The 22,129-nt window shown below is 34.8% G+C and overlaps 6 protein-coding genes and 1 long non-coding RNA gene across 9 annotated transcripts; 2 read left to right on the plus strand and 5 right to left on the minus strand.

Annotated features, from left to right (window-relative positions):
- Positions 1–993: 993 nt before the first annotated feature.
- On the minus strand, positions 994–4,336 carry LOC17888841. Its single transcript, XM_006295549.2, has one exon. It carries the CDS (start codon positions 4,049–4,051, stop codon positions 1,379–1,381), a length of 2,673 nt encoding a protein of 890 aa, XP_006295611.1. The 5' UTR covers positions 4,052–4,336; the 3' UTR covers positions 994–1,378.
- A 1,209-nt stretch (positions 4,337–5,545) lies between these two features.
- LOC17890325 lies at positions 5,546–7,857 on the minus strand. Its single transcript, XM_006293982.2, has 5 exons — positions 7,566–7,857; positions 7,039–7,275; positions 6,850–6,933; positions 6,642–6,771; positions 5,546–6,543 (listed from the first exon to the last, which is right to left on the minus strand). The coding sequence occupies exons 1-5, from the start codon at positions 7,769–7,771 to the stop codon at positions 5,755–5,757; spliced, it is 1,446 nt and encodes a 481-aa protein (XP_006294044.2). The 5' UTR covers positions 7,772–7,857; the 3' UTR covers positions 5,546–5,754.
- A 1,232-nt stretch (positions 7,858–9,089) lies between these two features.
- Positions 9,090–11,102, plus strand: LOC17888544 (GDSL esterase/lipase At2g23540). Its single transcript, XM_006294337.2, has 5 exons — positions 9,090–9,515; positions 9,781–9,911; positions 10,010–10,258; positions 10,347–10,602; positions 10,709–11,102. The coding sequence occupies exons 1-5, from the start codon at positions 9,218–9,220 to the stop codon at positions 10,930–10,932; spliced, it is 1,158 nt and encodes a 385-aa protein (XP_006294399.1). The 5' UTR covers positions 9,090–9,217; the 3' UTR covers positions 10,933–11,102.
- A 161-nt stretch (positions 11,103–11,263) lies between these two features.
- On the plus strand, positions 11,264–13,334 carry LOC111831169. 3 transcript variants are annotated; one of them, XR_002834392.1, is made up of 5 exons: positions 11,264–11,429; positions 11,746–12,022; positions 12,205–12,726; positions 13,035–13,081; positions 13,238–13,334. It is a non-coding gene; the product is annotated as an uncharacterized LOC111831169 (long non-coding RNA). The 3 variants fall into 3 exon arrangements; XR_002834393.1 differs by having other exon boundaries at positions 11,265–11,429; positions 12,205–12,296; XR_002834391.1 differs by lacking the exon at positions 12,205–12,726 and having other exon boundaries at positions 11,266–11,429.
- On the minus strand, positions 13,040–14,374 carry LOC17889393 (methylesterase 4). The gene is made up of 3 exons (XM_023784927.1): positions 13,828–14,374; positions 13,621–13,758; positions 13,040–13,537 (listed from the first exon to the last, which is right to left on the minus strand). The coding sequence occupies exons 1-3, from the start codon at positions 14,218–14,220 to the stop codon at positions 13,256–13,258; spliced, it is 813 nt and encodes a 270-aa protein (XP_023640695.1). The 5' UTR covers positions 14,221–14,374; the 3' UTR covers positions 13,040–13,255.
- A 124-nt stretch (positions 14,375–14,498) lies between these two features.
- Positions 14,499–15,656, minus strand: LOC17888469 (putative methylesterase 19). Its single transcript, XM_023784929.1, has 3 exons — positions 15,279–15,656; positions 15,052–15,189; positions 14,499–14,959 (listed from the first exon to the last, which is right to left on the minus strand). The coding sequence occupies exons 1-3, from the start codon at positions 15,639–15,641 to the stop codon at positions 14,678–14,680; spliced, it is 783 nt and encodes a 260-aa protein (XP_023640697.1). The 5' UTR covers positions 15,642–15,656; the 3' UTR covers positions 14,499–14,677.
- Positions 15,657–16,020: 364 nt separating this feature from the next.
- Positions 16,021–17,149, minus strand: LOC17890078 (methylesterase 7). The gene is made up of 3 exons (XM_006294749.2): positions 16,743–17,149; positions 16,542–16,673; positions 16,021–16,461 (listed from the first exon to the last, which is right to left on the minus strand). Exons 1-3 carry the CDS (start codon positions 17,118–17,120, stop codon positions 16,180–16,182), a joined length of 792 nt encoding a protein of 263 aa, XP_006294811.1. The 5' UTR covers positions 17,121–17,149; the 3' UTR covers positions 16,021–16,179.
- Positions 17,150–22,129: the final 4,980 nt, after the last annotated feature.

The raw sequence follows: 22,129 nt of genomic DNA on the forward strand, positions 1-22,129 counted from the left end.
GTCTAGAGCATTGATCTCATCCTTGAACTTAACCATTGCAGGTCTTGGCAATGTAGTCATGATCTGAACCCCTCCAACCATCGCCTGTTCCAAACTTGATGGTCGCATGACCATATTAAACGTCCTAGCTGTTTCCGGGGGTACTACAGGGACAACATTCACTGGTTCATTCCATCTGAAATCCATTGATCCAAAAATCCCAATATTCCTACAATCTGTCAATAAATATAACCCATCTTTCTTTCCTTTGGTCTTTAACTTCATATTAATGATATTTTCTATGTTTGCAAGCTCTCCTTGGAGGTAAGTTTTACTCTGACCTTTCTTCTTTGTTTCTTTTATGAGTTTTACGATGTCTACGAAGCTTTTTGTTTTCTTCCTTTTCGTCTTCTACTTTTATACAAAAATCTTTGCTTTTCATTTCTCTAAATACATATAACTATTATAACCAAAAGTAAATATCTCAATTTTTAAAATTTAATAGTTAAAAGAAGGGTAACACCTCAGTTAGGAATATATTTGTCCACGCAGAGAGATTTAAAAGAACTGATTTGTTACACTTATCTTTTCGGTCGAATGTCTTAAGAGAACTTCACCTTATACCAGAGTGGTTTCAGGTTGAATAACCTTCCGATAAGTATTTGATGGAACTGTACGAGTGAAAACGAAAGACGGGAAAAAAATATATGGTAATAAAAAATATTTAAAGCATTGCATACGTTGTCGGATACGAGTGAACTTACGGACCTGTACCTGGATAGGACATGGACTCCATTGATCTAGAGGAGTATAACAGAAAAAAAAACGCCTCGAGCTTGTAATGGTGATAAGTTTGTAAATTGTAATGAGTGATTTTGGTCATTTGAGATTCTAGTTTAAGCAAAGATTCCAAAAACTTCATTAGATAAAACGGCAAAGTAAGACAGAAACAGAGAGAACAAAATCATCTGGTCAAGTTAGTGTCACCAGTTAAGTTTTTTGCAAAAATAACCCTAAGCACAACAGGTTAAAGTCCGGTTAAAATAACCTTTCCTAGAAAAGGCAAGTGTTCAAGGAATTCAATTTACAAATAGTTATGACTTAACGAGGTTTAGTGTGAGAGCAAATGCTTAACTCTGTTCCCTTCTCTAAAGTGGAATCGCTGGCCAAACATGTTTTGCTTTCCAGTTTACAAAAATTGTTCCTCCTATCTCATTTTCCTAAAAACTGAAACAGAGCAAAACGAAAAACTATATCGCAGATCTTAATTCACAGTTTTACTTTTTACCCTCCTTCCATTTCCAGAAGCGCGGCGGCCGAGCTCTCTAGGATGTTAGTGGCTCAGGCGTTATCAAAAAAAGGCGAAATCTTGATGTTCAAAAAGCTTTCAGAAAACCAATCATGTTTCTGAATCTTCTGCTTCTTCTTCAATTACAGTCGGGAGCGATCCTTCTCTGCTGAAACCGGGGTTTAGGAACTTGGCCACAAAAGCCCATAGCTTATAAACATCCTCAAAGTTTGACAAGAAGCTGAGTGAAGCTGTGACAACCTCAAATCGCACAAACCCATTTTTTCCACCGCGCTTACCAGCTTCTCTCTGCAGATGCAAAGAGCTATCTTCCTTGATCCTAGCGCCCCCACGGTGGTTTCGCGGAAGATCCATTATGCGTATGTGACTCAAGATACCAATACCAAGAGATACACCTTCTCTCTCAGCCAGTTTCAGAACAACTTCTGGACTTACAAACCCTTTGCTTTTGTCTTTCACGTTGAAAGCAACCGCTGCTCCTCTTTCGTACTTTATCTTTGGGCCATATATCTGCACAAGATTCATGTATCTGCTGCTACCGTCACTGCCTGGTTCAGGCACTTTCAGCTGTAGCAAAGAGATCACAAGCCAGTTAATCAGAAATCTGAGCCTAGTTGTGGTTTTATTAAGACCTAACATATTCACATGATCTATATGGCTGCAAACAATCTCGGGCTCCCTTCTGTCCCAATCATCCTCATTTTGATTTTCACCATCACTTTCGTCATATACACTGGCCAGAGAAGCTTCACCTTGGTCCAGACTATGGCTGATACGGTCCATGTTGAACGAAACCCGTGTTCCTCTGCTTGGTTGTTCATCTTCCACACCCAAAAGCCTCCCACCAGTACCCCTTCTTCCCAATAACCTAAACTCACCTTCTGTTTCTCGTCTAATTGCGTTATCTTTCATATCTGAAGAAATCTTGGAGCTTGAGCCATTTGATCCAAAACCAGATCCTGCACGATTTTCTTCCTGTATCTCTTGAATTTGGAAATTATTAGAGTTCCTCAGATTCCGTGATGGTGTTGAGTTCGTCTCCTGAGTAACTGACATAACTGCAGCATCAAACGAGAGGACATCTTTACCATCATACATAGGACTGCTGTAGTTCTTTGCTACCGGTTTTGGTGATTGGCGTTTGCTGGTAAACCAAAATGGTGGCAACGGAGAGGCGATTTTATGGTGGTTCAGGTGACCACCACGGTCAGACCCAAGCGGACTTTGACCCAAATCAATCCAAAAGGAATTGTCAGATGACTCATCTTCACTGAAAGCTGGGCTTTTCATCAATTCTCCAACCGAAACACTTTCATTTTCTTCAAATATGGTACTACTAGTCCCATCTCTATCTGATGTATTATCGTCTAAGAGCTCTGTTTCAAACACATCCCGCACTTGCGCTGACGTGTATGCACCAGAGAATACCGGCATCTGAGCGCCTCTACGAGCAGCTTCTGTTGTTGCTGGTTTATCGCCATTTGTACCAACGTCTTGATCTTCAAGACCAACCAATCCGTCCAGACCATCTATCGAATCACTGAGATATAACGGATATTGAGGTGTGATCTTCACTATTCCTGATCCTGTTTTACCGGACTGACTCTGAAGATTGCCCATCACTGACTTCTTAATCAACAGGCAACCAAAACCTGTAGGATCATGCCCAAATACTTTATAGAACGAAGTGATGATAAACTCTGGTCGAAACAATGATAACCCGAGTGAATCCATATCTTTGGGACCTAAAGAACCAGCATCAAGCAACACATGCCAGTTGTTCTGCTGAGCAAGAGCCATCCATTGGTAAGAGTACTTAGATCCCGTAACACGAGACTGAGCAGGAAACACAAACAACCCAACCGCAGAATCCTTTTTCTTCCTCTTCTTATGAGACAAACGCTTCTTCAAATCCGTGGAACACAGCTTCAAGGTTGGCCATTTAAACCAAGCATTATAAGCTTTCGCGCCTTTCTCTCTTGCGGTCTGAGCCATCCAATTCACAGACTGACTCTCATGATCGAACATTGTCAAAAGCCGCTTATTCGTATGAAAAGGGTAAGATTCCGCAAGCAACCTAAACGCAGAGCCTCTACTTACAGTGAAAACAAGACCATACTCACTCTCAGGGATGTTCAAATAATCCATTATCCTAGTCTTGAGATCATGTTCCACAGTTCCACTCTCAGCTCCACCATAAAGCGCATGGTTACTCAAATTCGCAGTAATCTCAGATAAACTAAACGTACAAGAATCCCAATAATGCAAAGTCTGAACATAGGAAAAAAGCCCAAATCCACAGTAATCAAGACATACCTTAGAATCCAACAAGTGAGCATACTCATCAGATCTCAACTGATCAACTTTCTCAGAAGTCTCATACTTTGGATACATTGTAAGAAACTTGTTAAAAGCTTCAAGAAGCTGAGGTATAGCATCATCAGACTCAAAAGTGCGTTCAGCGGCTAAAGCAGTGGCTCGTAAGAATTCACGTTGAGCGTGTAACCTAGCCAAGGATCTAGAACGACCCAAGCTCTCATCTTGATTCTCATTCTCAACTTGTTGAGATTTAAAGAGTGAACCATTCTCAGATGCTTCTTCAAGAGCATCTCTAAGCTTATCTTCATACAATTTCCTAAGCATTGAAGCTTTTCTTTTAACATCGATTGGTGAATCAGACCCATCTCCTCTTCTCCTGCTCTTACTCTTATCTAAGATCAGAGCAGCACAGTGATGAATTTGCTTCCACAGAGGAAAATGCATTAATCTCAATTTCTCAAAGCTTCTCTCTTTCTTCTGTTTCAGAGATTGGTAACCAAAAAAAAGATCTCTTTTTTTTTGCTCCTTTCCTCTAGCCCATAAGAACAAAAGCCCTAACCAAAAGTGAAGATCTTGAAACAGATCAAAGAGAAGCCTCTAAAAACGGAAACTTTCACAAAACCCACAAATACTAAAACGAGTTTTGCGGAACTTTCAACAAACAAAAAAAACAGATCCCAGCAAAAATTGTGTTGAATCGAAGAAGAAGAAGATGAATTTTTTTGTAAAGGCTTAAGCTTTTTTTTTGCTCTGTATTTTTTGTATTTTGTTTGTTGTTGGAAGATTAGAGAAGAAGATGATAATAAATGCAAAGCTGACTCCTTTCACCACCAATCTCTCGTTTCATTTACTATACTACAAATACACCACTCTCTCTCTCTCTCTCTCTCTCTCTCTACTCAGTGCGTTTCTCTCTCTCTTTACAGTTCGGTCAAAAAAGGCATTGACTTTTTTACAACAGTAGTGGTGGCGTTAGGGTTTTTGAGAAACTCTTTAATTATTTCAATTTTTCTGTAATCATCATTTGTTTAGTTGAGTATGAAAGTTACATTAAGCTCATTTTATCCATTGTGAAATGGACAGTAACTTTTTAATATCATTTTATGATGAATTTTTTGTTTATTTTTGAATTAGAGTAAAACAAAACAGAAATTATTTTTTAATTAAATGAAACAGAAACTTTTTTTTGTCTTATTTTCTGCCCTGAAATAACGTATGAATTAGTCAACTCTGCTAGTAAATAAAAAAAGTAATTCAATTTGTGAAAAAAAATATTAATTTTAAATATATAAATGATTTTCAATAAATGATGCGGATAATGAATCAGTTAATAATTTATTTTATTTTATATTTACGACGGATAATAAATCATTATAGATCAAGTGATGCGGTTTGTAAAAAAAATTATCCGTTCTAACCGTGGTAACTATCAAATCCTATAACTAAGAATTACATTAAGATAAATTATGAATAATTGGAAATCAATTTTAACTCCATTGAAATTTTCTTTTTTTCTAGTCAATTTAAGAAAGTAAAAAGTTTTTATTAGATATGTTGGGTAAGCAGACCAAATATGTATGCGTATTAAATATGTTAGGTTGAGAACAGTGGGAAGATTCTTGCTCCTTTTAGACTCCACATTTATGTAATAAAAGTTTGCAGAATATTATATTGAAAATTGGAAATAGCTTTAAAAAATGTATACGTGTTTATTATTATTAGCTTCTAATTATGAACAAATTGGTAATTACAAATGATTTTAAATGGCTTTATTTGGTAACCTTTTATGACATTGTAAACAGTTTGGAAAATTTTGGTTTAGAGACCTCTAATAAATTTACTTTAAATTTCAAGGTAAAATAAACAACTAAAACCCTAATAACACTTCAATTTTGTTAACCATGGATTATCTGAAAAAGTTTAATAGATTTTTATAGATTTAATTTTCCTAATCGTCCTTAATTATATTAATAACTAGAGTTTAAACAAAAGAGGGCTTGGAATGATTCTTTTAAGGATCCGTTGGAAACAAAAGATGTTAGACTTTCAAAATAGATTGCACATCGGCAAAGAAACCCAAAAAGAAAAATCTGAAAGAGTCATGTAGTAGCTTAACAAAAGAGGTTAGGTTTCTTCTAAAGCTCAGTTTAATTCCTTCCGCGCTGCCTTAGTCTTCCACCAATGCTGTTTGGATTAGGTTCAAGAGCCGCTTTCCTCTTACCTCTTGTTACTCGAGTACTCACTGAGTTAACCCCGGTCCCTGTCTCATCGGATAGGACCTGGTTATGAGCTTCGACAACAGGAGTCTGATTTTCCTTAGGTATTGTCTCCAAAGTCAGGTCTTGTCCTGTCCTTTCTTGAACTTCTGGAAGAGCATCACCAATGTGGGCACATGGATGTTCTTGTTTATCCTGCTTTGGCGTCTCAAGATAACTCAAGACCTGAACATCAACCAATATAGTCTGATCATCCACAGGAAGCAAGTAGCTTACTGGTCTTGTCTCCAAATTCGAGTTTTGTCCTATCCTTTCCTGACCTTTTTGCTTGGGTGGCTCAAGACAACTTAAGACCTGAACATCCACAAATGCAGCTTGATCATCCACAGAAGGTAATAAGAAGCTCAGTGACCTTCTAGCTGGATTTGGATTCTCATCTTCCTCTTTCTTCAAGGAATCACCATTCTGATTTTTGATTTTTGGAAGCTTTTGTACTTCTTCAGGGAGATCGCCATTCTGATTTTCGTTTGTGTTTTCATCTTCCTCTTTCTGCAAGAAATCATCAATCTGAAGATTTGGTACATCTTCATCATCAGTAATCTTTTCTTGAAAGGAAAGTGATCTCTTTGCAGAAGCTTGATTTGGGGTTGAGTCATCAGTTTGTGCCCGTTTGGTTTGAATCAGATAATGTGCTACAGACTTATACCCAAGTGCAGCTATCTGGAAACAATACCAATAAAGAAAGAAATCTTCATCTCTTGATTCTATTCAAGAAACACAAGATAATACAAAAGAACAATCGAAAGAAAACAACGCACCCTTCTGTAAATCGGACCAGTTGGAACCCATCCTTTATGATTCCGGCACACACTGCAATTGCAAATCCCACGACAAGGAGGACAAATCCAGTTTGGATTCTCCAGAGCTTCGAGCACATGTTCACCATATCTGTTCATCAACAACATTAAATATACATTCACCACCAATAACAGAATAAAAACTATATTGCTATCAAGTATCACCCACCTCATGAACAAACAATCACCACAGAATTGTCCTTGGACCAAGTTGCATACACTGCACTGTGTACGGTATCCCATCGTTTTCTGCCTATAAGACACATACATATACACATACACACTAAACCATTAAGCATAAATTTCATTTCACAGAACTGCAATACAAGTTCTCTACAGAGATGGGTTTGGTTCATACCTGCATTGGTGACAAGTCTTACCCGTAACCGGATCATAAACCCGTTTCCCATCCTTATCATAGCCATCAACAAAACAAGTCCAGGTTCGTTCTGTATTCCCAAGAAGCTTCTCATGTTCCTCAGTGTAAATCTCTGGCTTTGCCCCTTCACCAATCACCACACTCCCTAGTTTAGATGCTTTTTTATCCTTCTCATAAATCCCATCAGTGTAGTTAACTGGAGTTGTGTTCTCCAATCTAACAATCACAGAAGAAGAAACAACTCATAAACCACAATTCCTCCAGAAAAAATCTCTCATTAAACAGTGACAAATCGATTCATAAACCCTAATCTAAACTCAAAAACCCTGATTTCGACTCAATAACCTCAATTCCTCCAGCAAAAAAAATCTCTTTTTTAAACTCAATTCCAACTCAAAACCTCAAATTCTCCGGAAAAATCTCATTTTTAAACTGAGGCAAATCAATCCATAAACCCTAACTTTGACTCATAAACCCAAAAAAGGGAGAAAGGAAGAGACTTTTACCGAGAAGATCGGCGAGAAGGCTGAAGAGGAGGAGTCGATCTCTGAGCCAAATTAGGGTTACCACAAGATCTCTTAACGGGTCGATTCTCAGATCTGAGTTTGCGAGAGAGATTCAAGATGCCTAGATTTTGCATCCTCTGAAGATTCTCTTTGATCCTCTCTTCTCTGGATTGTTCGTAAAGAGACGCCTTTTGGGTTCCTGCCATCACTACTGGGTTGAGAAGGTCCGACTCGTGTGCTTCGGTGAAGATGAAGATGATTTCAAAAGTCTCTCTCTTTATGGGCTCCTGTGAAGAAATGATGATAAAGTTTAGATTTTTATTTTGGTTTGAGGTGATGTTACAGCAACGGTCATATTATATTTGAAAATGTTCAGGGAATTTGGGGATTGTGTTGGAGATAAGTACACCTTAATGATGGGACTTAATATTTTTAAGTATTTTTGTGTTTTCTAATTGCAAATACAGCCAAGTAAAATTAGTGGGGGATGTAGAAAGTTTTAAGGAATATAGAAAAAAATATTATCCCAATTAGTAATTTTTTTTTCTATTTGGTAAAGAATCCAAATATTGGATTTTATTTTTCTTTGTGGACTTTTTTTTTATTAGGAAAAGAATCTAAAATGTCTAAAAAACAATTGAGAGTCTCACCTAGTCAACCAAATTAACACCTAATCACTTCCATGGAACGCTCTCAACATATATTGATTATTGATTATGTACAAATTCAATGTATTATATTTGTGTGTGTCTTTTTTTTGTCAAATGTATTTTTATTAAACTTCCAGAAAATATTAAAATGAAATTTTGAGTTATAAATATAGAAGATCAGTGTAGCTTAGAATTAAAAAATTATTGTTGTACCGCTAGTTAAACTTCAAAAAAAATAAGAGTTTCACAAACTTATATAGTAAATTTTAAAATGTTCAAAAAAAACATCAAATATTCATTTTTGTAAAAAGAATACCCATATATAGAGACTACGCTGCAAATTTATTTTTTCAAACCGACCGTAATTTAGTCTTTTGTATTATAGTATTCGCAAATCTTTCCAAAAAAAAATAAATGATTTATTTTCCGCTAAAGAAACGAATTCAAACCAATTTTTCACAACACATGATAATGTAAAAAAACTAAAACTTTAAGAAAATGATTTTTAAAGTAGTTTCATACATCGTTTAAAATGGTCTCTCTCTTTAAATTACATAGTTACATATACACTTTTCACCCATTTTGTTAGTTTGTAAATTGTAACCACAAATTTTTTGACGGATATGATTTGGTATTTCCATTTTTGGCAGTGCTAACTTGGTCTTCAAAATTGATACTTTTATTTCTTGTTTCAACAAACTTGAGCTACTTGGACTAATTACGAGTCTAAATACACATAGAGTTCAAGCATCCAACAAATTAAAGGTAGCATTTGTTATTTTCTCACAAGCAAAAGGAAAAACTAGACCACGTTGATGAACCACCACTAGAAAAATCTTGAAGCCTACCACTTTTATATCAAAACGGTCAAACCAAATTCATTTTTAACCACTTAAACACTTTCTCACAAGTTTCCCTTCGATCTCAAACTAACACTTTTGTTATATACTTGTTATATAAATCTCAAACAATAACACCAAAACCTTCTCAAAACCAAGAAATATGGCTACGTCAGGCAGAGTCTCTCTAGCTTTCACTATCCTCTTCTTCTTCTTCTTCTTCCTCTTAACTCTCACTTCTTTAGTTGAATCTGCTGGTCGTGGAGTTACCAATGATAAAAAAGGCGGCGGGTTAGGAGCTTCCTTCATATTCGGAGACTCTCTAGTCGATGCCGGAAATAACAATTATCTACCGACGTTGTCGAGGGCCAATATGAAGCCTAATGGTATTGATTTCAAAGCTTCCGGAGGAAATCCTACCGGCCGGTTCACCAATGGCCGGACCATCGGTGACATAGTTGGTACGTACGAAAATGGAAAAAAATAATACCAACATATTCATCTACATATTCTATAACCCATATATAGTAAATGATATGTGGTATTACGTTATTAATCTTAAGATAAGATGTTCAACTAACACACCTACACATTTATGTTGACGTTTAGTTCATTTTCACTTCTTGTAAATCACTTTTATTAACATCAAAATAGAGTCTACCAAAAGTTTTTATAGCATCATGACTTTTATTTGATCTATACTAAAACGTTCAAACGGTTATTCAGGGGAAGAACTCGGGTCAGCCAACTACGCGATTCCATTCTTAGCACCGAATGCGAGCGGCAAAGCTTTATTAGCCGGTGTGAATTATGCATCTGGAGGAGGAGGAATCATGAATGGCACAGGGAGAATCTTTGTACGTACCAAAACTATTTTAATCGGTTTGCAAATGTCTTAAAACTCGTATTTACGAGTTCTGATTTTCTTATGGAATTGTAATTTTTTTTTTGGTAGGTGAATAGGTTAGGTATGGATGTACAAGTTGATTTCTTCAACACTACACGAAAACAATTCGATGGTCTACTAGGGAAAGAGAAAGCAAAAGAGTATATAAGCAAGAAATCAATATTTTCAATCACTATAGGAGCAAACGATTTCCTCAACAACTATCTATTCCCACTCCTCTCCGTTGGTACACGGTTCACTCAAACTCCTGATAATTTCATCGATGACATGCTCGAGCATTTACGCGACCAACTAACTGTAAGAAACAACCAAACCAATCTCGTTTTGTTATTTGATATCATATGTTATAAGCTAACCATCGAATAATATGGTTGGAATAATACAGAGGCTATATCAATTGGATGCAAGAAAGTTTGTGATCGGGAACGTTGGACCTATCGGATGCATACCGTACCAAAAAACGATCAATCAACTAGACGAAAACGAGTGTGTGGATTTGGCTAATAAGCTAGCAAATCAATACAATCTTCGATTAAAGAGTTTATTAGATGACCTAAACAAGAAACTTCCCGGTGCAATGTTTGTCCATGCCAATGTCTATGATCTTGTAATGGAACTTATTACCAACTACAAAAGTTACGGTAATACATTTTTTCTTTTTGCTGGTCTATAGGTTTATACACGCATGTTACAAACTTATTTAGGCCTATATGACTTAGAGATATTTGTATCAACGAATTTTGGCAGGGTTCAAAACCGCGACAAAGGCTTGTTGCGGTAATGGAGGACAATACGCGGGTATAATTCCGTGCGGACCGACTTCGAGTTTGTGCCAAGAGAGGGATAAGTATGTGTTTTGGGATCCTTATCATCCGAGTGAAGCAGCAAATGTCATCATCGCGAAGCAATTGTTATATGGTGATGTCAAAGTTATATCTCCAGTCAATCTAAGCAAACTTAGAGATATGTGATTTGATTGTTTGTTGAACTATAAAAATGTCCCTTTTGGAACATTTATTTTATACACAGTTTAATTTCTTACATTTACGTTTGTTATACGCCAAAGTTAAAGATCAACTCTTTTGTGTATGAAATTTGTTGCCGTGTTTGATTTTAGTGAGAATGCTTTTGTTTCTGTCAAGATTGTGATAAAACTCAAAATATACGAGTCGTTTTGCAAATTAACTCGGTAAAAACCGGTTCAATTAAAAGCCGGTTATTGTTACAACTCAAACCGGTTTCGTCGGTCTGGTCCGGTTTAAACAATGTCTCTTTGATCTTTCTCCCTCTTTAGGGTCGTCGTTAATGGTTTCCTCCTCAACTCGCCGGCAACAAAAACCCAGAAATGTCGTCTCTTTCGAAGAAAAGGCATAAACTTTACAGTCGTTTCAGCCACAGAGCATAATCCCCTTCTCTAAATTGGCCGTATCTTGACTTGGATTCTCAAAAGCACCTGCTTTAGATTTGAGTATGTTTACTTTGTTTTGCCTCGTTAGCCTAGATTTCATAGTTTTATTGGTTCAGTGCTTGAAGTTGTTTTGATAGTAGATTAATGGAAAAGTTTTGTCCTTTCTTGAATCTATATGAGAAACAATACTTCTGTATCTAGTGAAGCGTTGGAGTTTGATGGTGGTCACATTTAGAAATCACTCTGCGATATTGGTTATATATGGTGATGTTGGCGCAATGTAGAGCTTAAAGTTCGTTCCTTTATAATGATATGACTGCTTCTTAATGTAATACAGTTTTCTTATTAGTGTTTATCTTTCGCTTCTTAATCTCAGATTAGGCAATAATTTCTCTACAATCTCTAGGAGAAGAGCATATAAAGGTGTGGAGAACATTGACATATGATTGGTTTACAGTAATCCTGCAGAGTCTGAATCTCTTCCACATCCACTGCTGTCACACAGTTACTTGCAACCTCCAGCTGCGCTTTCACCTTGTACCAAGTCCATGCGCCGTGGCACACGCCATGGACAAGCACAAACTGTTTCTGGTTCTTCTTCTCAATTGCCTTTCTTACTCTCAACATCTTGGTTCAACACTTGCATACATACGGTAAGTTTCCCAAATACTCTTTGTATATTGACTGTTAGTTTTTGGTCGTTCTCTGAGATCTAGAGAATGCTAAAACAACACTACATTGATTGTTAGATTTCTCATTTCAGCTATAGTATGAAATAAAGTCTGAACGTTTAGAAAGATCCATTTTAGAACATGTTCAATTGTATTAAATCCAGATACATCTTTTGTTGGTGGAACTGAAGACTCCATCTGAGGTCATTTGTTGGCGTGTTAGCGTTCGTGGTGATTGTTTCAGTGACCTTCACAGGTTAGAAGTGGTCATAGTATAGGCAGGAATAAGTTATTGAAACGAGAGATTATAAAAGATTAGTTGATCGGCTTAGTTAGTTTGGGTGAAAAACTGCTTAGATTTCTCAATATAAGAACTCTTATTAATATAAACAACACCAGTGAGGATCCTATATATATTTAGGCAATATTTACCTGCTATCTTTAAACGAGATGATGACAAGAATTATTGAGGCTTTGATACATTGGATCTTTGATCCCCCATCACTTCTTCAACCTCCTTAATATTCTTGTTCATAATCCTTCTATGTTTAAAATCCTTGGGCACACATTATCATATTTGCATACAATATAACAAACGCGACCAGTCTCCACCCTTTCTCCATGAAGCTTCAAGTTGTAACTTCACACACCCTAGCAGAATCCACGGCAAGCACATACCACTCATGGTTATTTGCCTTCTCTTTTTAGCCTCTTTGTTCATCTATTCTTGTAACTAGTTTCTCTGGTAATAGAAGATATAGAGAATGGTTCACTAATATTTTACTGACCATTTGTTTTTACTTAGTATTGACTATAAGATCTAGCTATGATTATATGAACCCATGAAACCTTCTTAAACAAAATCATATTCGTACTGCTAAACATTCTTCTAGTATGCATTTTCAGCTTGTCTACATATAGCAGATCACGACTAACTTTTTTTTTAATTTTTTGATAGAAGCTGAAGTTCATAGTAATATACTTATAAATGCAGGTTTATAGGCATATGATCTACATTAATACGATGCTGGAAATTTTCAGGTAGTGTGTTATCCTCTTCTTACATTCTTATTTATATAACCATTCTTACAAATAATATTATTTGGTTATGTCTTATACATATAGAGTGTACTCACCCATATCACTCTCATCTCGCTTAGTGTAGTCGTGAAGTTGAATTTTGTAACTGTGATGCAGTGAAGATCTCAGATTCATTTAGGCATATTTATCTGCAATCTCCAAAAGACGAGTACAGAGTTCTTGAGGCTTGGAGAACATTGCCATATGATCTGCATCTTTGATCTCCATTACTTCTTTTACTGGAAAGTTCTTGATCATCCAGCGCTGGTAATCCTCGGTTACCGCGCGGTCCTCTCCACAGATGATATATATACGTGTAACGGATCCATACCCTTCCTCACTGAAGCTTCTTGTCCCTGCCAGATTGTTTGTGACGGTCGGGTTTACCCTCACCAACATTTTTGCTAATTCAAGATCCTAATCCGCCACAACAATCATCAATTAAAAAGTTGACTGAGGTTACAAGCAAATCTCATTTGGGTTTTAAGTAGGAGTCTTACTTGGACCGGAGAGAGTTGATACAAATCCCTGGCCATGGATTTTGGTCCGAAAAGAACAAACTCTAGAGGGCGATCAGGTGTCCCGTAGGTTCCAAACACAGTATCCAACGATTCTTCTTGTGGATCACTTCTGATCAGCTGATGATTTTCAGGCAGATATCAGAAATCAATATGAAGAGATCAGACTATGCAATCGAATCATCGTACCTTTTCATAAACATAAGCAGGTAGATTTCTTGTGTCCGGCATGAAAGCTGTCAAGAAGACAACAGCAGCAATCTTACAATGAAATATGTCAGCAGCAAGTGCAGCTGGTAGTCCTCCCATACTATGCGCAACAAGAATCACCTTGTCGTCATCCGGACCAAGAGAACTCATAAACTCAAGTAATGGTTTGCTGTAATCCTTCAGAGTTTGAATCTCTTCCAGTCTAGTCATGTCTATACCCGATGCAGCCAGATCCACTGCAGTCACACAGTGACCTGCAGCCTCCAGCAGTGCTGTCACCTTGTACCAAGTCCACGCACCGTGGCACAGGCCATGGACGAGCACAAACCTTTTCTGGTTGTTCTTCTCCATTATCTTTTTTACTTTCAGCATCTTGTGGTTCAACACTTATAAATTATTAAGTTTCCCGCATTTACTATTTGGATGGTGACTAATAGATTTTGGTCATTGTCTGACATCTATTAGAATTCTAAACCAGACACTATATTGACCATTAGTTTTTTTATTTATTTGTTTCAACCATCGAAAGCAATAAATTCTAACCTTCTGCAGCAAACACTTAAGTGCATCAAAACCTCGTACATTTGCATTGGTAGGCTTGAAGGCTCTGATACCGTATAGATTTAGATAGAAGCATCTTTCTTTTCATGAAATCAAGACGCTTTGTAATTTCTTTAAAGGTCATTACAGTATTCATTACCATTCTTGCATACAGGTCTTACATGAATCTTTAATCGTTTGTTCTTATGAATCTTTATTCTCATATGGTTGGTTGTTGTGGTGGAAGCTGAAGTTGGTTATTTATTTGCAGTGACAATCTCAGGTTTACTTAGGCGTATTCATCTGCAATCTCCAAGAGAAGAGCACATAGTTCTTTAGGCCTGGAAGACATTGCCATATGATCTGCATCTTGGATCTCCATTACTTCTTTCACTTGAAAGTTACTGATCATCCAACGTTGGTATTCCTCAGGTAATATATTATCCTCTCCACATATGATATAAATACGTGTAACCGATCCATACCCTCCCTCAGTAAAACTTCTTGTCCCTGTCAGATTGGTCGTAACCACCGGGTTCACCCTTACCAACAATTTCGCCAATACAAGATCCTAACCGTTGAGAACAGAGAATAGAAAAAGATTGACTGGTTACTAGCAATCTCATTTGTTAGAATAAGGTATGATTAGGCTTGGAGTCTTACTTCTACCGGAGACTGTTGATACACTTTCTTGGCCATGAACTTTGGTCCCAAAAGAATAGACTCTAGAGGACATTCTGGATTCCCGTACCTCCCAAACAGGGTGTCCAACCATTCCTCTCGCGGAGTGCTTCTCATCAGCTGGAGATTTCAATCGCATATCAGAATACAACACTCAAAAGCGACCATACCGTGCAGCCAAATCATCATGTTCTATATCAAAATCATACCTTTTCGAAAACGTAAGCAGGTGGGTTTCTTGTGTCCGGCATGAAAGCTGCCACAAATACCATAGCAGCAATCTTACAAGGGAAGATGTCGGCAGCAAGTGCAGCGGGTATTCCTCCCATGCTATGCGCAACAAGAATCACCTTCTCGTCATCTTGACCAAGAGAGCTCAGATACTCAAGTAACGGTTTGGAGTAATCCATCAATGTCTGAACATCTTCCAACCTGGTCATGTTTCGACCTGATGCAGCCAGATCCACTGCAGTCACACAGTGACCTGCAGCTTCTAGCTGTGTTTTCACCTTGTACCAACTCCACGCTCCGTGGCAGACCGCATGTACAAGCACAAACCGCATTATCTCCATTTCATTCTTGTAGTTTCATCATCTTGCTTCAACTCTTATATATACACATAGTCTGAGCTATACCTCTGTACGGTTTCACCATGCTTCTGGTGGCTTGTCGCGTGCAAACTCTTACGTGATCAAAGAGCTCAAATTTGTATTTACATATCTTTCAAGCTAAATACAAGCGAAAAGTCTAATCTTGGAATGATATCTATGTAAAACTCTAACCACCACAAAAATAGCACTACTTTTTGGACTTTTATTACAGTAGATGACTAGATGTTACCAAACTCTAATCATTTTTTTTGTTCTCTCTGTTTTTGCTTTCTTGCTCTTCTATTCTATCGTTCAGAAAAAAATACTACACTAAGTAATACATAAGAGAGAATCATAGTGACTCAGTGTGCAAATCATGAAATATGAATCGTTAATTGTGAAAACATGAAAATACATTTTTCTTAAAATCACTCATACATCACTCAAATCTGGCTAATATAATTATGGTTGAAGCTGATTTGTGTAACTATAATGCAGTGACACATATCTTAAGTTCATTTTAGGCATATTTATCCGCAATCTCCAAGAGAAGAGCAGAGAGTTCTTGAGGCTTAGAGAACATTGCCATATGATCTGCATCTTTGATCTCCATTACTTCATTTGGTGGGAAGTTCTTGATCATCTCAAGCTGGAACTCCCTAGGTACCCCAACGTCCTCTCCGCATACGATATATATACGCGTTACGGATCCATATCCTTCCTCACTTAAGCTTTTTGTCCCTGTCAGATCAGTTGTAGTGAACGGGTTCACCCTCACCAACGTTTTCGCCAATTCAAGATCCTAAAGCACAACACAAAGAAACAATTAATAAAAGTTAAACTGAGTCACGTTTTGGTTTAACTAGACGTGTGGAGTCTTACATGGACAGGAGACAGGGTATACAAACACTTGGCCATGAACTTTGGTCCAAAAAGAGCAAACTCTTGAGGACGACCATCATGTTTTGTAATCACAGTATCCAACCAGTTCTCTTGTGGACCGCTTGTGATCAGCTGCTAGTTACCATAAAGATATTAGAATCACACGTTAAAAGAGACCACAACAACGCAATCGAATCATACCTTTTCGAAAAAAAAACCAGGTGGGTTTGTTGTGTCGGGCATGAAAGATGCCGTGAAGACAATAGCAGCAATCTTACTAGGATAGATGTCAGCAGCATACGAAGCAGAGACCCCTCCCATACTATGAGCAACAAGAATCACCTTATCATCTTCACCCGAACCAAGTGAGCTAAGATACTCAAGAAGTGGTTTACAGTAATCTTTAAGAGTGTGAATATCTTCAACTCTAGTCGTGTTTACACCCGATGCAGCTAGATCCACCGCGGTCACACTGTGGCCTGCAGCCTCTAGCTGTGTTTTCACCTTGTACCAGCACCAGGCGCCGTGGCAGATCCCATGGACTAGCACAAACCGCTTCTGGTCCTTATTCTTATCCATTTTTTTTTGTTATGTTATAAGATTGTGTAATCTAAGTGTTCTGTATTGTTCATTTTATATAACCATGGAGGTTAAACAACTGACAATATTTTAATATTGACGAAGAGTAAATCTAAAAGAAATGACTACGTAATGCCAAATTGCCAATTATTGATAGAAAACTCCCCAAGCAGGCCGACTTGGAATTTTTCCTTTTAATATTTTTATCCTAATTTTTTAACAAATGACTTCATTTTTACATCATTAGTTTTTTGAATAATTTTGTATATATTTTTTGTTAGTCATAAGATGATTGATAGATATATTTGAGGCTAAAATATCCAATGATAGTTTAGATATATAATCCACAATTTTAGTAGAGTATAATAATTTATGTTTATTATATTTATTAATTTAGTCAAGATAGTAATTAATATTAATATAGCCTCACTGTTTTGCTATTTGTTTTTCTATTAAAAGGGTAACTAATATAAAAATTTCAATAGTAAAATTATATAAAGTAAAATAAAAAATAATAATTAAAAGATGATGAGGTGTCAATCCTTCTAGAAATTCCTTCACCTTTTTATATATTTGATGATATTTAATTTCGTACAAAAAGTAAATATGCAATCAGAAGATGCACTAAAAATAGTAATAATGTTATTTCAGCTTCTTTTTCTGTAATGAGATTGATAGAATTATTATATAAATATAGCTAAAAAGATGCTAACAATTTAACATCGATTCTGTATGTACTCTCTCATGCTTTTTGGTTTCCTTTGACAAACAAATAAACTAGACGTACGTACACAAAGCTCATAACATTGATTCTAAAAATTAGGTAGAAAACAAATCCGGGGCAAAAACATTTGTGAGGTAAAAGGTTCTATTTGTTTAGAAAGTATTTTCAACTTATTTTTTCTCGACAGAATCAGAATTAAGAAACATTTTTGAACTTTTTTTATTTATTTAGGATCCGAATAATAATAGAGTATTTAGCGGTATGAGAAAAAACAATTATGATACAGTACGATTTAACTACTGTATATATATAAAAATTGCAAGATATATACGATTAATACATAATAAATAGTACATAATAAAATGTTTTAATTGTATTAGTACAGCAAAATACAGTACTATTTATGTACTTTAACCCTTTGAGTATTAAATATAAATATATAAAATTTAAATAAGATAAATACACATGTTTAATTTTTTTTAGTAGTAAGCTAAATAAAGTATTTAGCTTTTGAACTAATTAATTTTTAAAAAATATTAATAGAACACGAAATTTATTAAATTTAATTTGACTATTATACTCTAGAGGAAAGAAATTGTTTATTTTCCATCTTTGCATATGAGGGAAATATAGAAAATTGTGTAAATTTTCGTAAGTTAAAATGTTTATTATTGGTGGAACTAAATTTAAAATTGTTTATTGCCAATAGATAAGCGGTTTTGCTTATACCGCTGGATTTTACATGTAACATAAACTTTAAGTGCTTTATTTATCAGTTGACTTATAAAATTGGCTAGATATAATGAACGTCATGGGTCCTATATGTTGTTTTAGCAACATCTTCCTCTTTCATTCGTATTTGATGATAGCCTGCTTGTAAATCCAACTTTGAGAATACGACCGAACCATTTAACTCATCTAAGAGTTTTACCACAGTTCAGCCCATGACAAATAGTGATGCCAAGTCTTGGGGTGAGAGAACATTTTTGTTTGTCTTTCTACAAAGAAACATAAATTTATGTAGTGGTGGATTTGTTTTCCTAAAGTAAAAAATAAATAAATTACGATTAACATTTTTAAAGTACGACTGATGGTAATAAAACATTTCTAAATAAAATCTGTAAATGTACTGGTGTTGCCACGTTCAAAATAGTGGTGGAATTTTTTTTATTACACCGTCATTTATTAATATAACTGTATAATAATTACAAATTCAAAAATGTTAGATACTTACTAGTATTACTTTTTTCCCCTCAAACATATACTTACTATTACTATTTTAGTGAATAAGAGTGATTGACCAATAAAATGTTGTTTTTAAAAAAAAATTATGTATATGTAGTGGTTTGTGTAGCAGGTGCAATACCATGGGTATAGTTGTTTTGAAATTAAAAGGTACAGTAATATATTAAAATATAGTGATATATATTATTGGGTAGCATAGTTCCACTCATGAAAGTTATCTCCACAAATAAAATATTATCATGTTGGTGCAGAATTTGACACTTATTATCCATTGAGTTGCTTTCTTGGCAATGAGATAAGATTTGTAACAATTATCTGTCAGATAGATTTGTATTATAGTAGAGAGAAGCCATACTTTATGGATGTTAGTATCTGCCTTACTTCCCGAAGCTCGAGAATTTTGGTTTAAACTTCAAAGTTCCAAGTTCAAAGTTCGAAGGTAGAAACTTCAAAGTTCTTCTTCTAATTTTACAGCTACTACAAAAACAACATTTGTTGCATCACTTAAATTAGATCACAAAATTAAGTGAATTTTTTTGAATCAGTTATTTATGAGTGAAACAAATATATACATAAGGTTTAGCAATCAGCATTATTTAAAATAATTGATGTTGTAATTAACTAATTTTTCATCAATTCTACAAGATTGATACAATTTTTCAATTATATTTTATTATTTCAACAAAATTGTTAGTAAAATATAAATTTCTTACATAGAATAGGTAAACGCCGTATCTATTGTATTTTGTTAACATGACTTCTAATTTTATTTATTGGCACTAATTACTTAAATTTATTATTGTTCTAAATTTTTTATCCTACTTAAAAGATCTAAGTCAAAGGAGGGATAAGGAGGGATTTATAAGCAACCAAGTCTATAAATAACCATATCTAAAGCTTAGTGGTCCCTTAAGAAGTTAAGTCAATTCTTAAATTATTAAATTATCTAGTTAATTTAACATTAATTACATTCAAGTGGTGGTAATATTTCAAATCAAACATTTTAATGATTTAAATATTAAATTATTTATTATAAATGATACAATTATTAAAATCACTTTTACAAGAATTGAGCATGCATTTAACATCAAATATTCACAAGTGATAAAAATAATTAACATAAATTATTATAATTGTCACAAATACTAATATCATTTATATAAATTGGTAAAAAGGGTATTATTCATTCATTCCTTTTTTTGGAAACATTGGTATGGAAAAGTGTCATGAATGTTTTTCTCTCCAAATATTTATTTATTTAAATTTTAATGTTCCTCTTTTAGATAAAACAAAATATATCTATGAGAAAAGAAAAGCTCAATGCCATTTACAAGAACCAAATATATACTTGAAATGAATATTATAGATTACTTTTAAATTATGAATTAACCTATAAAAAATTTGTTAAATGAAAATGAAAAAAAAAACATAACAGTGGGTGCAAAGATATGTACTGAATTCAGATTGATGGGGTCAAAAATCATAAATTAATAGGAAAAAATATACTCATATATATTTGGAAATGAAAGAGTACTTTTCTCCATATCACAATTCGTCTTTGTAATTCATGATTCATATTACATTGTTTGGCTAATCATATAGTACTGTGTTAGTAAAATATGTTCTCATGATATAGTGAAGTTTTTCTTTTTCTTAACTCTGATACCATTCAATGGGTACCCATTGGGATGTTTTGCATATGTCGAGAGTCGTACGTCCTTGGTAAGTTCTTCGTGTAGTTTAACTTCTTGAAGAATATAAATCTCGAAAGATTACAACAACAAAACTGATAAATGGAATAAAAAGTTCTTTTTTGCTAAGAAAATGGAATTAAAAAAAATGGAGATGAGGATCAGATTTTAGTGGTGCCAAGTTAGTGTCTGTCGTGTCGACATGTACAACATGCGAGTTATACTTTTAAATTAGAATACAAGAATGGTAATATTACAACAACATTAGCACAAACGATTAGGTCAGTTTTTTAGTACAAAAGCCTGAGGTCATGAACTGAAACCACAGAGAACATGGCCTATTGGTTTTTTTTTTTTGTCATCTGATAATATTAATAAAATTTAAAAGATACATTGTGAAATACAGCTTAAGCCGACGGAAAACAAAAATATCTCCAGAATCTAAAGCTCCAACAAAGGAAACAAAGCCGAAAAACGATAAGAAATCCCGAAAACATAAAGCGAAAACAAAGGATAGCAACACATAACAGAAAATGTAAACCCGAAAAGAAACGAATCCTTAAACAAAAGACACAGACAAAACCCCAAGAAAACACATTAGTCTTAAGAAGCAGGAAGAAATCATGTATTGAAGCCCCTGAAGAAGAGATTTATCAAAGATGATTGGTTCTAAAATATATTACATTAAAATATATGATTGACTCAATTGATTTACATATTACATTAAAATCCTCATCTTTTAAAAGACCATTAATTATATTTTATTTTCTTATTCTCTCTATTTTCATCTTACTTAATTTAATTTAATTCATAAAATAGTTCTTGTGAATATGATTTCTCATAGATGTACATATGTATTGAAAATTGATGTAATATACAATCATCAAAATATACATATGTATTGAATACAATTTCGAGCTATATACAATCAAATGTACAAGTGAAAAGTCGAATCTTGAAATGATATTGATGTAAAACTCTAACCACCACGAAATTATTGACACTACCTTTTTGGACTTTTAGATGACTAGATGTTATCAAACTAAATTATAGTTGCATACACGTTAGATTCTCGACATATGATCTATTTTTATGGATCCTGTATACTACAAAATAAATAATTGACCACAAATAATACATAAATGATAAATTTATATAGTTTTTTTCCTTTTTCTTTTCTCTCTATTTTTATTTTCTTGTTCTTATATTATAAAGAGAATCATAATGCAAAGAAGAAAATATGAATCTTGTTGAAAACACGAAAATATATTTTTCTGGTGAAAGATTAACATTTTCTTATTTCTATAGACATATATATATATATATATATATATATATATAATAAGTAG

The sequence above is a fragment of the Capsella rubella genome, unplaced genomic scaffold (genome assembly GCF_000375325.1).
Source record: "Capsella rubella cultivar Monte Gargano unplaced genomic scaffold, Caprub1_0 scaffold_4, whole genome shotgun sequence".
In the NCBI taxonomy this organism is placed as follows: Eukaryota; Viridiplantae; Streptophyta; class Magnoliopsida; order Brassicales; family Brassicaceae; genus Capsella; species Capsella rubella.

Excerpts from the sequence above, each read along its gene's own strand:
- LOC17889393 (XM_023784927.1), bottom strand. The coding sequence starts at position 14,220 with ATGCTGAAAGTAAAAAAGATAATGGAGAAGAACAACCAGAAAAGGTTT. Across the intron at positions 13,759-13,827 it reads CTGCTTATGTTTATGAAAAG|CTGATCAGAAGTGATCCACA; the intron begins GTACGATGATTC and ends GAAAATCATCAG. Across the intron at positions 13,538-13,620 it reads ATCAACTCTCTCCGGTCCAA|GATCTTGAATTAGCAAAAAT; the intron begins GTAAGACTCCTA and ends GTGGCGGATTAG.
- LOC17890078 (XM_006294749.2), bottom strand. The coding sequence starts at position 17,120 with ATGGATAAGAATAAGGACCAGAAGCGGTTTGTGCTAGTCCATGGGATC. Across the intron at positions 16,674-16,742 it reads CTGGTTTTTTTTTCGAAAAG|CTGATCACAAGCGGTCCACA; the intron begins GTATGATTCGAT and ends GGTAACTAGCAG. Across the intron at positions 16,462-16,541 it reads ATACCCTGTCTCCTGTCCAT|GATCTTGAATTGGCGAAAAC; the intron begins GTAAGACTCCAC and ends GTTGTGCTTTAG.
- LOC17888469 (XM_023784929.1), bottom strand. The coding sequence starts at position 15,641 with ATGGAGATAATGCGGTTTGTGCTTGTACATGCGGTCTGCCACGGAGCG. Across the intron at positions 15,190-15,278 it reads CTGCTTACGTTTTCGAAAAG|CTGATGAGAAGCACTCCGCG; the intron begins GTATGATTTTGA and ends TGAAATCTCCAG. Across the intron at positions 14,960-15,051 it reads ATCAACAGTCTCCGGTAGAA|GATCTTGTATTGGCGAAATT; the intron begins GTAAGACTCCAA and ends CTCAACGGTTAG.
- LOC17890325 (XM_006293982.2), bottom strand. The coding sequence starts at position 7,771 with ATGGCAGGAACCCAAAAGGCGTCTCTTTACGAACAATCCAGAGAAGAG. Across the intron at positions 7,276-7,565 it reads CCTTCTCGCCGATCTTCTCG|ATTGGAGAACACAACTCCAG; the intron begins GTAAAAGTCTCT and ends TGTGATTGTTAG. Across the intron at positions 6,934-7,038 it reads AAGACTTGTCACCAATGCAG|GCAGAAAACGATGGGATACC; the intron begins GTATGAACCAAA and ends TGTGTCTTATAG.
- LOC17888841 (XM_006295549.2), bottom strand. The coding sequence starts at position 4,051 with ATGCATTTTCCTCTGTGGAAGCAAATTCATCACTGTGCTGCTCTGATC.
- LOC17888544 (XM_006294337.2), top strand. The coding sequence starts at position 9,218 with ATGGCTACGTCAGGCAGAGTCTCTCTAGCTTTCACTATCCTCTTCTTC. Across the intron at positions 9,516-9,780 it reads GACCATCGGTGACATAGTTG|GGGAAGAACTCGGGTCAGCC; the intron begins GTACGTACGAAA and ends ACGGTTATTCAG. Across the intron at positions 10,259-10,346 it reads ATTTACGCGACCAACTAACT|AGGCTATATCAATTGGATGC; the intron begins GTAAGAAACAAC and ends GGAATAATACAG.